This window comes from Camelus ferus, chromosome 3, assembly GCF_009834535.1.
Source record: "Camelus ferus isolate YT-003-E chromosome 3, BCGSAC_Cfer_1.0, whole genome shotgun sequence".
Lineage (NCBI taxonomy): Eukaryota > Metazoa > Chordata > Mammalia > Artiodactyla > Camelidae > Camelus > Camelus ferus.
Window position 1 is genome coordinate 110,854,988 of NC_045698.1, and position 15,640 is coordinate 110,870,627.

At 39.6% G+C, this 15,640-nt stretch overlaps 1 protein-coding gene across 6 annotated transcripts in view; it reads left to right on the forward strand.

Moving 5' to 3' along the window:
* SGCD (sarcoglycan delta) overlaps nt 1-15,640 on the forward strand; it is an 841,450-nt gene that overhangs the window by 752,309 nt on the left and 73,501 nt on the right. For all 6 annotated transcript variants that reach the window (XM_032477185.1, XM_014552116.2, XM_032477187.1 and 3 more), the window contains one exon: nt 6,728-6,800. In XM_032477185.1, coding sequence (XP_032333076.1) covers nt 6,728-6,800 — 73 coding nt within the window. The remainder of the gene's footprint in view (nt 1-6,727; nt 6,801-15,640) is intronic.

The window sequence follows — 15,640 nt, forward strand, 5'->3', positions numbered from 1 at the left end:
AAGTTTGAAATATTGTGAGAAAGACCAAAGTGTGACACAGAGACACAAAGTGAGCATATGCTGTTGGACAGATGGCATCCGTAGACTTGCTTGACACAGGGTTGCACCAAACCTTCAATTTATAAAAAATATATATAGTATCTATGAAGCTCAATAAAACAAAACCCAGTAAAACGAGGTTTGCCTGGAGTCAGGTCCTGTAACTACTAGAATTATATTTGGTTGGAAATAACAGACACCCAACAAACATGGGCTCAAACAAATCAGGGAGTTATTTTTATTATGTAATAATAAATAATTCTGGATGTAGGTCATCCAGAGCCGACAGATCAACAGTATTACAAAGGGTCCAGATTCCTTCCATCTCACAGTATCTTAGATAGAATAGCAAATACCAAACTTAAAAAAGTTCTTTTTGTGTATAGCACAGGGAACTATATTCAATATCTTTAATAACCTTTAATGAGAAAGAATACGGAAATGAATATATGTATGTATATGAATGACTGGGACATTGTGCTGTACACCGGAAATTGACACGTTGTAACTGACTGTACTTCAATTAAAAAAAAAAAAAAGTTCTCTTAAATTTTAACATGGCCCCCCTATTCCAGCATGAACTTGTCACTCACGACCTCACCAGTCTCATCTTACAACGGCCTTGCTCTTCCTGCTCCAGCTCCACGGATCTCCTTACTATTCCTTAAAAGCAGCATGCCACCTGTTGTCTCGGGGCCTTCACACATGTCCTCCTTCCTGATGTGCTCTGTCCACACCCCTCCATCTAGAATGTCTCTTTGCCTAATTCCTCTCCCTTCTTCATTTACCCAGGAAGCCTTTGAAGATCCTCCCATGACATGGCAGGCCCCCTACTCGGTGCTCCATCAGCTCCCTGTCCTGCCTCATAGCATTTATAACAATGTTCCTCCGTCTTTTTTCCAGCATCACCCTTCTCAGGAATCATTTCAGTCTTTTTTTTTTTTTTTCCTGATTACTCCCCTCCAATGAAATTGTAATATCACAGATACTGTACATCTATTTATGTTCTGTATGCATTTCTGTGCTTTATACATGAGTGGATTAGGATTCATTTTGTCCTCCGAGACCAGTTTTTGTACCTTTGGGGGGTACATTACCCTCATTGAGAACGCATGCTTTATAATAATATTTATTTAAAAAATCAGTTTAAATTTGTTCCCTAAGATCTTTCTGTCTGGCTATAATAAAACTCCACAAGGGCAGAGAGCAGAGCTTTACCCTAAATACTGCCTGAGCACTATGCCATGCACCTAGTAGGTAATTGTTAAATGTTTATTGACAACAAATACTACAGCACTGGAATGCTATAGATTTTACATATTTTGATCCCATAAAGAGGAAGTCTGAATCTGTTTTCCCCACCACTCGTTTATGGAGTAGGCCCTCCATAAATATTTGTTGAATGAACTAGTTGTCTGCAATTTTAGGTTAGGAGAATCTGTCCTAATTCCTAAATATATATATTTCGCACAAATCCTAGAAAGGACTTGTAATGACTGCATATATTTTGTGTTAAAAGTTTATTAAATGTCACCAGCAATCAGGGAGACACAGTGGGATTAAGTTACTTCAAGTGACATTTCCCACCCAAAGATTCTCTCACATCTGTTTGTTGCTCATGTCTGGGATGGCTTTCAGAAATTAACAGCCCCCTTCAAAGTGCTTCATCCTGAAATTTTTCAAACTCTGCAAGCTCACTGATGACTCAGTTCCTTTTAAATGGTGGATTAAACATAATCCAACCCATTCCTTGAAAAGAATTCCTTCCTGCATAATGCTGTGAAGAGAAAGCCAGAAGTTCATGTTTGGAACAAAACACAAAAGCACTGTTTCTGTGGAAAGTTCTGAGGAATTTCCTGTGATCAGTTCTCCCATAAATCAGTCTCTTATTCCTACCATGGATAATGTGCTGTAGAGGAGATAGGTTTTCAAGAAAATGGGTCTCAGACATGAAAGAATGTTTAAATATTAAAGTGTAACCGTGTTCACTAGCCTGGACTTACAGAGGCAAAAACCATTATCTCATGTATTTTAGAAGATTTTAAACAATAGGAGACATATGAGCGAGTATTTAGCTAAAACTTTGGAGTAACCAGAAAATTATCTTTCACAGAAGACAGTGTTCATTATTCAAGGAATTATGACATTATGCATAGTTTTTTTGTTTTTTAATGCTGGTAAGCAGTACGAGAGACTTAAATTTTCTTTGTTATGTTGTCTGTACCGTCCTAGGAAACATAGTTGGACTCAGAGCCGCTTCTTTTATTAAGCAAAGGCAATTTCAATTGCAATTAAAATATCAAATACCAAATAAGCTAGATTTTATTGGAATCCCTACCCCTACTTTGTATAACAAATGGGGAAATAAGACCCACAGGCAAAGTGCCGAAGGTCACCTATGAGCTAATACAAAATCAGCACTGAAAAATCAGGTCTTTGGTTTCCCAGTTCTCTGGTATTTCAGGAAATCAAATCATTCCTTCTCTCATTTTCTTATCACCATTTTAAAATGAGATTGACATCATTTCTCTATTTTATAATCTAATATTGGAGTGAAAATATATCCTTATCTTATCAAGTAAAATATGGCTGTTGTTAAGGACTGTCATTCAGGATAGGTCTACCCAAGCCACAGGAACTGGAAAACTTCGAAGGCTTTGACTTCAAACAGTGGTCATCACGTATTTTAACTCTGCACGTGGAAGCTGGTTGAACGTTTTAGTTCCGCGGTTTAAACCCAAAGATGATTTTTAGTCTGTGTTCGTTCCTACAAAAGCATTCATCACAATTATGCCAATATCAGTATTTTTTTTTTCCTGGCTCACGGTGGGTTTATCAGGTGGGTCCTGATTTTGGCATAATTATATATCAAGAGAGACTTTACCAGGCAAACTCCATTATGTTAGGTTAATTCCTTCATCAGTTTTCTAAACAGTACACTGAAACCATTTCTGTCTTTTTAAGAAGCTTTTCTTGAAATTTTCTGTAAGATCAGTTCTTTTCCATGTGCAATAAAGATTTCATTCATCATAAATTTTTTGATCTCCAATTTTACTGATTATAACTTCTATCATAGTAGTTTTTTTCTTTTGTGGCTAATATTTCTCTCTAGTCCAATTTTCCTGTATCAGAATTTGCAGATCTAAATTTTTCTTCCAGTATTTAGTTCATGGCTGTTTTTAACAGGTTTTTAGACCCTTTAATGTTTATTTTTGTTTAAAATTTAATTTCCCATTGACTGTACTTCAATTAAAAAAAAATTGAATTTCCCCAAATCAAGGTTTTTGGGTTTTCTTAATTAGCCTCGTCTACAATAAATTTTACTCCCTACCACTTTCTCTCTTATGAGGTTTATTTTCTGAAGATTATTTCCACCAATTAATTGCAGTTTGAATTGGACAAATGCCTGTTTGCTTAAATTTGCTTCTTCCTTAAACACTAAGAATATCTTTAGCATTTTCCTTTGATATTCCAGGCTTGCTACATTTTCCTGGTAGGGAACAGAGGGGGCTATAGACAGTCTTCTGTTTAGATTTTTGCCTTTTGAAATTTTAAATTTGGGGAGAAAACAGTTTAGCTTTGATATCGCTCATCCCATCCCTCATTTTACAGTGAAGGAGAGGGTTATCTGACTTGGCCAACATCACAGAGATGGATTTCAGGTCTCTTGACATCCAGGAGATTCTATGGGAAAAGCTTGGATAAAATGAGTTTTGAACTTGAGTGTAGTTTCCAGAGAGGAGAAGCTAGCTTTTTTGATACTATGGCAACAAACTGCATTTGCAGTTTTTGGTTTTGTTTTGTTTTTGGAGGAATTTACCCCCTATCTGAACAAGTGGGGAAAATAGAGCCAGGGAGCTGATTTTTGTGATGATTCAAAACACTTTAGAAAGATCCTGTCACATGCTTTATAAGTTCCTGATTGATTGTTTGGAATTAAGTTATTGGGCAGAGAACCAGCTAATGGAAACACATTGATGAAACCATTTTTGAGGGACATTAAATGGAACTTAAAATAAAGCTGAAATGGCTTTATGGATTTTTCACTCAAACTGTTTGTGAACATTTATTGCCACTAAATTATATTGTGTGCAAAAGAAGGAATCAGTAGGTATGACTTTAATAGAAACCTTTTAGAAATAATAAAATTGAGAATAATTTATTCTCTAAGAGGATAGAGGAGGGGTTGGGGGAGTTCATCCCGATGGACGAGGGTCCACTCTGCAGCTTTTTAGAAAAGTGAAAAATGGAGTGAAAATCAGTGCTCTGATAGGACTTGGAAAGATATGGTCATTTTGAAATGTGTTAAGGTCCCATTTCATTGTACATGGGAAGTTTTTGTTTTTAGAAGAGGAGTGATCGGGATTTAGCTGGTATTTCTTTAGGGTGTAAACCTGGGTATTTGTTATCTCATAAAAAGATGAGTAAGTAGAGAGTGACTTAATCTGCCAAATTAAGAGTCTAGAGTGGGGCCGAGGGCATCTCCTCCAGAGCTGAAATGCTGGGGTTCAAATCCTGGCGCCCTCTCTTCACTTGTGTCCATAGGTAAATTTCTTGACTTCTCTGAATCTTACATTCCACATCCATAATAACATATATTAATAGTCCCTGCCTGGCAGGGTTTTTCTGATGATCAAATGAAGACAGTTTTCAATAGTTCCTACTTCATAGCAAGTGTTTTAAAATTGTTATTTTTTTTTTTAAGAGTCGCAGAGGACCCTGATAAAAGGAGGAAAGAAGAGGGTTCATGAACATGTTAGTACTAGTGGTATGACTTTATTAACTGTAGCTGAGAAGTCCCACAATCTGCTATCAGTAAAATGGAGACCTAGGAAGGACAATGGAGTAATTCAGTCTGAGTCCACATGCCTGCAAATCAGGGGAGTCAATGGTGTCGATTGCAGGCCAGGTCTGAAGGCCTAAGAACCAGGACCGCTGACAGCAGAAGATCACTGTCCCAGCACATAGGGTCAGGCAGGAAGGGCTGGATACGTAGGTCCTCCGTCCTCCACTTTGCTGACCTATTCAGGCCCTTAAGGGATAGGATGATGGCCACCTACATTGGGGAAGGCAAACCAGTTCGCTCATCTGGAAACACGCTCACAGACACACCCAGAAATCATGTTTAGCCAAATACCTGGGCATCCTTTGATCTAGTCAAGCTGACCCCTAAAATTAACCATCACAGTTAGAAAGAATCAGGTGACAATCACAAGAGCAAAACAAATAATATATACATAATGAAACAGTGAATTTTCTTGTGAAATTTACAGCAAAACTTTGTATTTAATGGGGCCATGAGTACATTTTGATATTTGAAATGATGTGCTTTAGGGTCTTGGAAAGTAAAAGTGTCTATGGTCAGAGAAAGATCTTAAATGTCCCCGCACGAAATGTCTCTATGACAACTGCAACTGTCAATTTTATGGGGCTGTTGCAGGGAATAAATGAAATAAATATATATGATGGTATCTAGCAATGTGGTAGTCGCCCAAAAATGTTAGCTGAGAATAAAAAATAATATATTAACCACCAGGGTATTTTTTTAATGACCATATATAATGTTCAACCAAAGCAGCATTTTCTGATTTTACTTGCAATAGTCTCTCATTCATATCAAAAGGATTAAGTATTTCTATAGTTGCTACAAAAGCTAAGAAACCAGTTAATTTTCCCAGACTCCTCAGTAAACCAGGATAAATCTGGACTTGGAATAACAGTGCTTAATGGAGGATTTCTAGACTTTATAACAATGCAAGAGGATTCTAGAAATTCATACATGAATGCAAGATGTTATTCCACCCTTAGAGCATCAAGGAACCACACATATTAAAGAAAAATTAATAAATAAAACCTTTACTTCAAAGTATAGGATGCTGCCTAGCTAAGTTTAATTGAAAAACAAATCCAGTGCAATTGTCTGTGATAAACTGAGGCTTAAATGATTTGAAGACATTTGGGGAGCAGACAAATCAGATAATCAGCCTTTATGGCTGGAAAGGTTAAGCTGGTACTGATAAGTTGTAGAGATAAATGCTTATAGCCCGGTCAGGAGCTAAATGTCAAGATTGGATTGGGGATCAATGTTAATACTCAAATGGTAAAATCGCTGGGCTTCAGATGATCTCTCGGAGCGTTCTGTTTTGTCTAACTTTTCAGGATAATAGTGTGGCACGTGATTGACTGGAAAACCTTTGCTTAATTGTCATTAAGCAAATACCTGGCATTCTCACAGTAGTCTCCACCATCTAGCACGCCGCTTAGATGTTGTGTGTGTGGCATGATTTGTGCCCTGCATTGTAATAATGGAGCATCAGCTGCTGGTTTTGAAAATATTTCCGGTTGGATGACGATTAACAGTGTATGAGAGACAAGAGTCAGACCAGGCCATTTCTAGGCATTTTTTTGTTTGTTTTTTGAAGCCAACACGCAGCTTGCCTCATGACCTCACTCTGATCTCAGCAAGAACGCTTTCAAAAGAAGTTCCTTGTTCTTTTGAAGGCTGTTTGCATGGGTTGATTGAGTGCTCCCCTTTCACAGAGCCCTGCCCTCGAGCCAGTGGCAGAATGTGTGTGGTTTGGGTTGTGTGCAGGATTCACTGCATTTAGTGCTATTCAATGTGCTGACTGTGCCCCGAGGTGACACGGCCAACTCTCCAACCTGTGTTTGCTTTTTCTTTTGTTTACAGGAGCAGAGGGCACAGTGTTCCCTAAATCCATAGAGACACCTAATGTCAGGGCAGACCCCTTCAAGGAACTAAGGTAAATTTCTGACTATGGTTTGCATTGTTGAAGTGGCTGTTTCCTTTCTCTGTGCTGCTGGTTGATGATCTGTTTTGAATATCTATAATGTAACAGCATCATGAATATGTAAATTGAGAGAGGTTAGAAGGGTGTGAAGATAACTTGCAACCAAGAGAAAACTTTCTTAAGGACTTTAAGGTCTTAAAATGGAGTTTGAAGGAGGAGGTCGCCAGCCTTGTAATTGTGAGATTTAGGATTCATTCATTTGCAGTGTTTACTTCCCGTTGTATTTTGTGGCGCCCAAGAACCTGTCCAGTTGAGAGAACTAGTCAGTGATTGGTGCTGATGAGCCCAAAGAAAAGTGGTGTTTAAAAGAAGTCGAACTTCTGTGAAAAGCTCTCCGTTGTCTGGAATGATATGGTACTAAAACAACCTTCTGTGATTATTCCACGTGCTGGTGTTAGTCAGTTACCCATAAGTGTGCTGCTTTTAGCGGAAAAGGACTCTGCGATGCTGTGTACTTACCACCAGCAAATGCGGAAAACAAAAAGGAACAGTAGGCGTGCAGACAGACATAGCCTAAAAAGCATTCCTGTCACCAAAGAACCACCTGTGGCCCCCTAGAATGGTATGATACAAATATAATTTCATTTTTTTAATAGCTTCATTTACTGTGTACGTATAGCTGGGAAGAATTCAGTGAATATTGGCTTTCTTTATTTCTCGCAGTTCTTTTAATTCAAACCAATCATAAACCATCATAAATAGTCCCAAATAACTCTTTCATTAAGACACCAACTGTAAGCAAATGCATCTGTATTCCACTCGTCATCTATTCTCTTTCACAGCGCAGTCCCAAGAACTCTGTTTTACTAAAACAGCAGCCTACATGTTGGAGCTTGTGTTTTCCCTAAGCAGAAACACGCCCTCAGTAAGTGGAGAATCTCTCACCTCATTACAAAGTCATAGCATTCTTGCAAAGCCTCTAAGCCTTTATGAATGTAGGGAAATAGATCGGGCCAAAAGCAGAGGGTAATTGGCAGGGAGTGAGAACCTTCTCTTAGCAAAATCCCATATACAGTGGGCTGTGTTTTTAAGATGACACACCACACTGCTACATTTTACATTTTACTAGAATAACGGTTTTCACCACGGCTTCCAGATGCCAGAAGTTACCTCGCTCTCAGAAACCTAGATCCTCTGTTTCATATTACGTGTCAAAGCTGAAATCTTTTAAGTGCATCCTCCCAGGAAAAGCTGAGGGGGCTGATTCCCTGAGAAGACGCTGAATCCTCGTGCCTGGGGTGTCAGAGCTCTCCCACCAAGATAACGGGCCCTCTAGTTCCCTTTCTTTTGTCAGTCCTTCTTAGGAGCAGATTGTTTTTTGTTTTTTGTTTTTTAACAGAACTAGTCAAAAATTTGTGGTGATCAGCTCAAAGATAAGTGCTGTCTAAAAGAAGCTGAACTCTAAATATAGTCCAGAATTTTTTTCTATGAAACAAGTTCTCTGTTACCTGGAGGACTTGGGAAATAGAAGAGTAAAGGATTTAGGCTAAATCTGCTTTAAGCAGAAAAATAAACCTTCTGTAGGTAAAAAACAAACACAGCTCGTAACTGACTCTCCAAGCATCAGCCCACTGTAGGGACCCGTGTCCTGAAGAACATAGGACAGAGTCCTTGCTCATAGAATGATCTAGATGCACTTAAACTGTCCTCTGTACGCAGCCTATGGAAACAGGGAAACTTTCTCCAGGAAATTAAACCTCCGGAATTTACAAGTAAGTCTTCTAAGTCTAGTGCCGTGAAATAAAGACTTGAGGAAGTTGTCCCATTTCCATCACTTATCCTAAAATGACAGGCATATTCCAAGGAGGCTAGAAATAAAATGTTCTTAGAGGAAGCGTATGAAGATTTTTAGTGTGTCATTCTAAAACTGGTCTTTTGTTTGCTCCGGTTCAAGTTGTGTTGATGCTTCATAGCCTGAATTGAGTCAGGAGCCTTTTAGAAGGTAATCGTTTAATCCCTTCACCCTTCTGCAATTTTTTTTTTCTTAAAATTACACTTTGTGGCAGAATTTCTGACCAATCAAAAGGATCATCAAATTTGGTTGATAGGTTAGCCCAGACCAGCGTGTCTGTGGATGTTTCACATTTGTCATTTAGTGGGTGCCGCGTTTTACCCTGGGCTGTTGCTTGGTGTTGAGTAAATAGGTAATGAACTTGGTGACTAAGTCTTGTGGCCTCTGGCTTTATGGTTGGATCCGTTTTACGGATCGAGCACGTTCATGCTGGTGTGTCTTCCGAGCTTAGGAAAGTAGAGAAATCTGAGGGAGCTCCATGGACTTGTACCGAGGGCTGAGTGAACTGTTCAGGTGAAGCACAAACAGGGCATCCTTTGGTGGCAGTGCCATCGCGGGAAAGGGCACTGAGCGGGGACTCAGGCACCTGCTGTGTGGCCTTGAGCTCATCCTTGCACTCTGCTGTCTGTAAGAAGTCAGGTCACTTCAGGTTCTGAGCTGTGAATCCCTGTATATTATTTTTATTTTTTTTAATTTTTAAATAATTTTAAAGGAAGAGTTGCAAAATTCATGCGAAGTATTCCCACGGACCCTTCACCTGGTGTCCTCTAGTGTTAACATCTTACATAACTGTGACAAATTTATCACAACTGCGAAATTAGCATCATAGTCCTATAATTTCTTATTTTACGCAAGATTTGTTTAAAAGGGTGCCGCCACCTGAATGTCTTCTAGGTTAAAAAGTATATAAAATGGAGTTTAACAGAAAAGGTATTTGTTGAGAGATGAATTCATGGATCTTTAAAACTCCCACTGCAATTCAGCTGGAATGTTTTTGACGAGAGTTTTTTGGTTTTTTTAAATAACATTGTGTACCCAGACTTTCTTGGTCTTACTTGTTAACGGGAAACAAATGGAGTTAAAGACCACAGCTTATTTATATTTAGACTGACTTCTAAAATAAACAGGCAAAACTTAAATATCCATCCCTGTCCTGCACTGACCCAGGTAAGCAAACTTGAGAAAAACAGCACGTATTTTAGAGACCTGCTCTGTTGGGATCTTTGGTTTCCTTAAACCCCTGTCTTGGCTTGGCTGCTGGAGGTTTTGTTTGTTCTCTTCTTGTTTTTTATTTCCTTGTTTGTTAAGGTCAAGCCGATTTTAGGCCTCTGACATTTCTTCCTGGAAGACCTCAACTCTCAGCTAAGGAACGGTAGCTTCCCCTCTGCTCGAGTTTTGGCTCACTGATTTTCTTTTCAGAGTTACTATAGTTACTTTATTTGCAGTGTTTGCTTAAGAGGCTTGTAAATAATCCAGAGTTGAGCTGAAAATCACAAAAGAGGGTTGTTTCTCTCCAGACAAATACGGAGTGTTAGCAAGGTCTGCGCGCAACACTCTCAACTCAGGCATGTTTGTAGACTCTGCCCCTGCAGGGCAGTTCTGAAATAATGATGTGACTCTAGACTCAAGACTGTACTTGAAAACATACTGGATATTACAGCTATCCCTTGAAATAAGAAAAGCTAACTTTGAATGGAAACTGGGTTTGAATAAATTCATGACCTTAAGATGTGAATATTTTAAATGTTCACTTGTTCACTAGTTTTTTGTTTTGATTTGTTTTTTTCCTGGAGTCTATATATAGACAAATGGAAAAATCCCTGATCTCAGGCTGTGCATTATCTGAGACTGGAAATAGGTCATTCAGTATTACATATGTATTTTCTATAAGAACAGAGGCTACCTTTGAATGTCTACCTTGCTCTAAGGATTCTTTTCAACTGTGGAGTCTCCTTGTAGGATTCTGATCTTACCAGAATAGGAAATGTTAAACTATTAAATCTTATTTCCCAGACATAAGCCATGACAAATGTGGAAAAAAAAAATAAAAAGGAAGGGGAGAATGTTTTATAGACCAATGTCCACAGAGAGCCAACTCTGTTCCCCTAAATATCACCAAAAGCTTGGAAGGAGCCACGGAAGAGCAAGGACGCAAAAGGTCTACATGAAAGAACTCTTCATCAGTTGATGCACGCGTGTGCTTCTTCCATACGTACAATGTTAACAAGAATGGTGACCTGATTTTCCATTTCATTACATATCAGGAACTGTTTGCCAAGTATTGTCTGACACTTGTGAAGAGTCCAGGCATGTGCTAAATACTTGCAATGTGGAGATACATGAGTGCTCAACTGATTTATAGTTAAGGAGCATGAGACAGAAAGGAACCCCAAAATAGAAGGTCATGAGATAGAATAGACGTATGAACCAAGTCTGAGGAAACAGAGGATGACAGAATCTACCTAAGAGAGTTAAAGAAGGCTGCCCAAAGGAAGTGGCATTTTAGTGGCAAGAAGGAAAAAGATAAAATTCAAAGTAGGCCTTGAAATTTAAAAATGCATGTTCACTATGGCCTTTTAATGCAGAGGCAAATAGCCCACCATATTTCTGTAGCTCCCAAGAATGTTACCATGTTATTTATTAATATGAGAGTTTGTGATTTCCTTATGACAACTGGGTTCTTTAATAAATTGCGTTGAAGGCAGTTTCAAATATGGTCCCAAAAGATTAAAGATGGTTACGAGTTTCAAAAAGTGATACATAACATAATTCAGAACTGAAAGATTCACTGATACCAAAACCATTCTGTAGCCACAAATAAATAAGGCATTTCTTTGTTACTGTTTATTTTTCCCCATAACACTACCAGAGTTTTAATGATAGCTGAAACATTCTAAGATGGATCTATTACTCTTAATAATGCACCCGGACACTTGGAAGATTTTTTTTTTTAAGAGGTGGGTGGTTACTAGATCTGACTCCTTAGGAAATGTGTGAATTCAAAGTTCGTGTTTATCATAGGGAAGCAAGGATTACACAAGGCTCCTACAAGTTGCCAAAAACAAATTTTTCTTTAAGTTTATTTTAGTGTCTAGAGCCAACTCAATATTTATTGATTCTCAGCGGTTTATAAATTCATGGGATCAGAACAGTCTGTCAGAGTTTCAGGGTTCAGTTAATTAGAGGCTTGGTAATCTTCCTCCCTTTTGACCTCTTCAAACTTCACAATACCGAAAGCAGTGAATCGACAGTCCGATTTAAAAAAAAAAAATTTACACACACACAGATGTAACGAGAGAGAAAGGTAGACAGAGAGACCCAGAGGAAGAGCAGGTGGGAGTGGGAGAGGGAGGGAGCCAAGAGAAGCTGTATGTTGAGCTCTGCAGCTGTGGGTACCTGGTAGGTGTGGCCATTGCATTGTGGGAGAAATGTGTAAATCCTCTCCCTTTTGAACATTTTGCAGACATGTTCTGTAATTTTCTTGATTTCCTTTTCCCTCCCTTCCACCCCCCAACTCCATATACTTAGACTCACTTTTTTTTTTTTCAGTTTTGTTTTGCATGTATGAGATATAGGATGATTGGATGATATAGCATGAATAGTGATGTGGTTCAAAGAAGAACTGAAAAAAAAATAAGAGTGGGCCAAATAATAGCGCAGTTACTCACTCAAGGGCCTTATACAGTAGCATAGTGGGGAAGCAGTGTCCATGCTGGTCACAAGGGGCTCTGAAGGTGTCCTGTGTTGGATTTGACCTTGGACTCGGCACCTGTCTGCTCTGTGACCTTGGGCAAGTCTCTTAAGCTCTCCCAGCCCAGGGACTGGAACAGAGGAGCAGCTCAGTGAAGGTGAATTCAGCACATGTTCGTTCTTGGGAGGAGGGGCACGCAGCTCTCTTTCCTGGGGCTCAAGAACTCAGACAGGAGTTCCCAGGGTTTTGTATTTCTTCAACCCCGAAAAAGTTTCCGCCAAATCATGGTGACCAGCAGTTGTTTCTCATTTAAGGACAAAAACAAAAGACAAATGGGTAACTCCATCTACTATTAACTGCATTTCTGTAGAAGAAAGGATGTAAGGACACGTAGTCACAGAGTAGAAGGCAGCCTCGTGTAACTACATAACTTGTCATTGTTTTGCTTCCATTTTCTAATTTGCCAAAAATGCTAGTGGACACATCACAACTCTTGTCTTCCCGCATCCCACAGTGCCTGCCGAGAAAAAAATGAAGATCTGAAAGCCACAGGCTAGGGCTTCATAAGGTCCACTTGACTTTAAGATTGTCCTCTTTGAAATCCCAAAACAAATACACACTGCTCATCTCCCAAGCCCACTCAGTACTGTGTATGCCCCTCTTCTCTCTCTCCCTTCTATATTCCAACGTGCTGTCATTCTTCCTTTTTCTCTATTAATATCAGTACAATAGTTTGAATTAATCTGCATATTTCCTTTTTCTCCCTTACCCCCAGCCTTTCTCCAAGTGTCCTTGTCACCATGGTTTTCTTACTGTATAAAAGGAGAACCAAAAGGGGTAAAGGAAGAGTGACACTTCATATTTGAGGCATTTCCATCTTTCCCTTTGCCTGTTTATCAAAAGCTCTTACATTACACGTGTGACAGAGGTTGTATCTTAAAGGTATTAAATCTGTGTGTCTGCATTCCTTTCCTCTGTATATTCTTTTATATATATGTATATATTTTTTAATTGAAATATAGTCAGTTTACAATGTTGTGACAGTATCTGGTGTACAGCATGACACTTCAGTCATATAGGACCATACATGTGTTCATTTTCATATTCTCTTTCACCATAAGTTACTACAAGATATTGAATATAGTTCCCTGTGCTATACAGTACAAACTTGTTGTTTATCTGTTTTTTATGTATTAGTTAGTGTCTGCAAATCTCGAACTCCCAACTGACCCCTTATTCTGATTCTGACATTAGAGGCCAGGGAAGCTTAGAGGGCAGAGAACATCAGAGGGGAAGCTGAGGCTGGCACACAGGGGAAGTCCCATTCAGACGGGAAGAGAAAGTGGAAGGCTTGTCTCTTCCGGTCTCTGGTGAGTTGTGGGAAGACGAGGACAGGATGTAGGGCGAGCCGCTGGTGAAATATGTGTCCTGATGACCTTTCATCTTTGACTCATGGGGAGAAGAAAACCATTACATAGGTTGTACATAGGAAAGTCTAAAGCAAAAAGGCCATTGTGCGTTTTCATTTGGGATTCTAGGAGGAAGCCAGCTTTAAGGGCGGTCTCACAACCCCCTGGATAGAGGGGAAAAGAGGACCTGATTCAGTACTCTTGAATGTCCTTCAATTCCTGGGAGGAGGATGGTGGGGGAAGGGCAGGTTGGTGAAAGTGTCCGTGTGCTGTTGTGTTAAGGAGTGCAGACGGATAACTTATGGCGAAGGCTGGCCAGTCCTGGGGAGCTTCTCTGCAGTAGGGCTGAGGGCTACCAAGGAGGCATTCCAGTTTGGGGGTGCAGTGGGAGACATGCCCAGACCTCAGGATCTGCCAACACCATTCAGGCCTGACTCAGTGGGTACCGGGGAAGCACAGAGAGCATTCACCCTTGAGAACTTGGGCGTGGGCTGCTAGCCTGATGCAGATCAGAACGACATCTCTGGGAATCAGAACTTCGTCTGTTCCTGTCACCACAAGGTCACAAAAGTCCTCTTCCCTCACAGCCATAATGACATCCTGAAGACAGAGAGGAAAAGTGAGACTAGTTATTTATCCTCATGAGAAAGCTGAAACTTTTCAATTACAGAGAGGATGCCAGAATAGATTAATGTCCTCCTTCCCCAATAATCCATAAGGATAAGTTTGAGCAAAAAATTAAGTCAGGTAAGAGCAATGAAGAAATACCATTTGCTTTCCTGGATGAATGTGGTTTGTACACTGGCCAGCCTGCAATACTGGGTATCATGCTAGTCACAAAGTATCTTCCATGACTTTGCCAAGCTTCAAAGGCCGTGAGTCTTCCCTGCTGTCTTGTAGTGACTGCTGGGTGTGATGTGAGCAAAAGGACAGAACGCTTTCAGGATCCATCATCAGGTACCTGTGATTAGTGACGCTGATTCCTCTGCAAGTCTTGAGCGAGCACCGACTGGAATTGTGGTCCAGATCGGATGTTCTCAACCTACTCCCCCAGAGCAGTCTCGGAGTTTTACTTTTTTAAACCAATAAGATACTGGGGGAAATGCCTTAATAACCAGAACGTTTCACTCTCAAAATCATTTCTCAACTATCTACTAAAGCTAGAACCATCAGCCATGTGCAGTGACCGGATGTATGTCCCTTAAGGGCCAGCCCGTTTTTGTCTGTATTTGACAGAGGCAGCATGACATACTGTTATTATTGTCTAAGACAGTGGCTTTTATTTTAAAATGAAAATCGCATCCTTTAATTTTTAAACGTTGCAGTTTAAAATGTGAAAAAAAAATTCAAAAAATAAAACCATAACTGGGAAGGATATATAAAATTTCGCTTTTATCCATGTTGTCAGGGCAGTCATGACGTCATATGCTAACCTCTCAGCCTTTGAGCGGAGTGGGCATGTGTATGTATCTGTCCAGATTCCTGCGTGGGGCTACCTTCTGCCTCAAAATAGAGCTTCGTGACTTTATTACAGTTTTTATTTTGATTAAAATGTCAGCAGCTGCCACTTATTATGGAAAGTGTGTGGCGTAGATTGTTCCATTATTCTTGAAAAACACACAATTGCTTTTGATCTCTCCTTTTTCCCCCCAGTAGGATTGCCCTGCTGCTTGGATAGACAGAAAATCTTGTTTAATTACACCCTTCATGATCCTGGCTTGAAGCCAGCCTTGTTTTATTCCAATTATAACCTTTTCAAAACAAAGAGTAATGGGAGTTTAGAGAAACAAGCTGACAACAATTTTTACCTGAAGTTGAGAACTAGAGGTAATTTTTTTAAAAAAGGAACAGCCAGTGGATGTCATGTGTTTTCTTAATCCAGAACGTGGGGATTAATCTG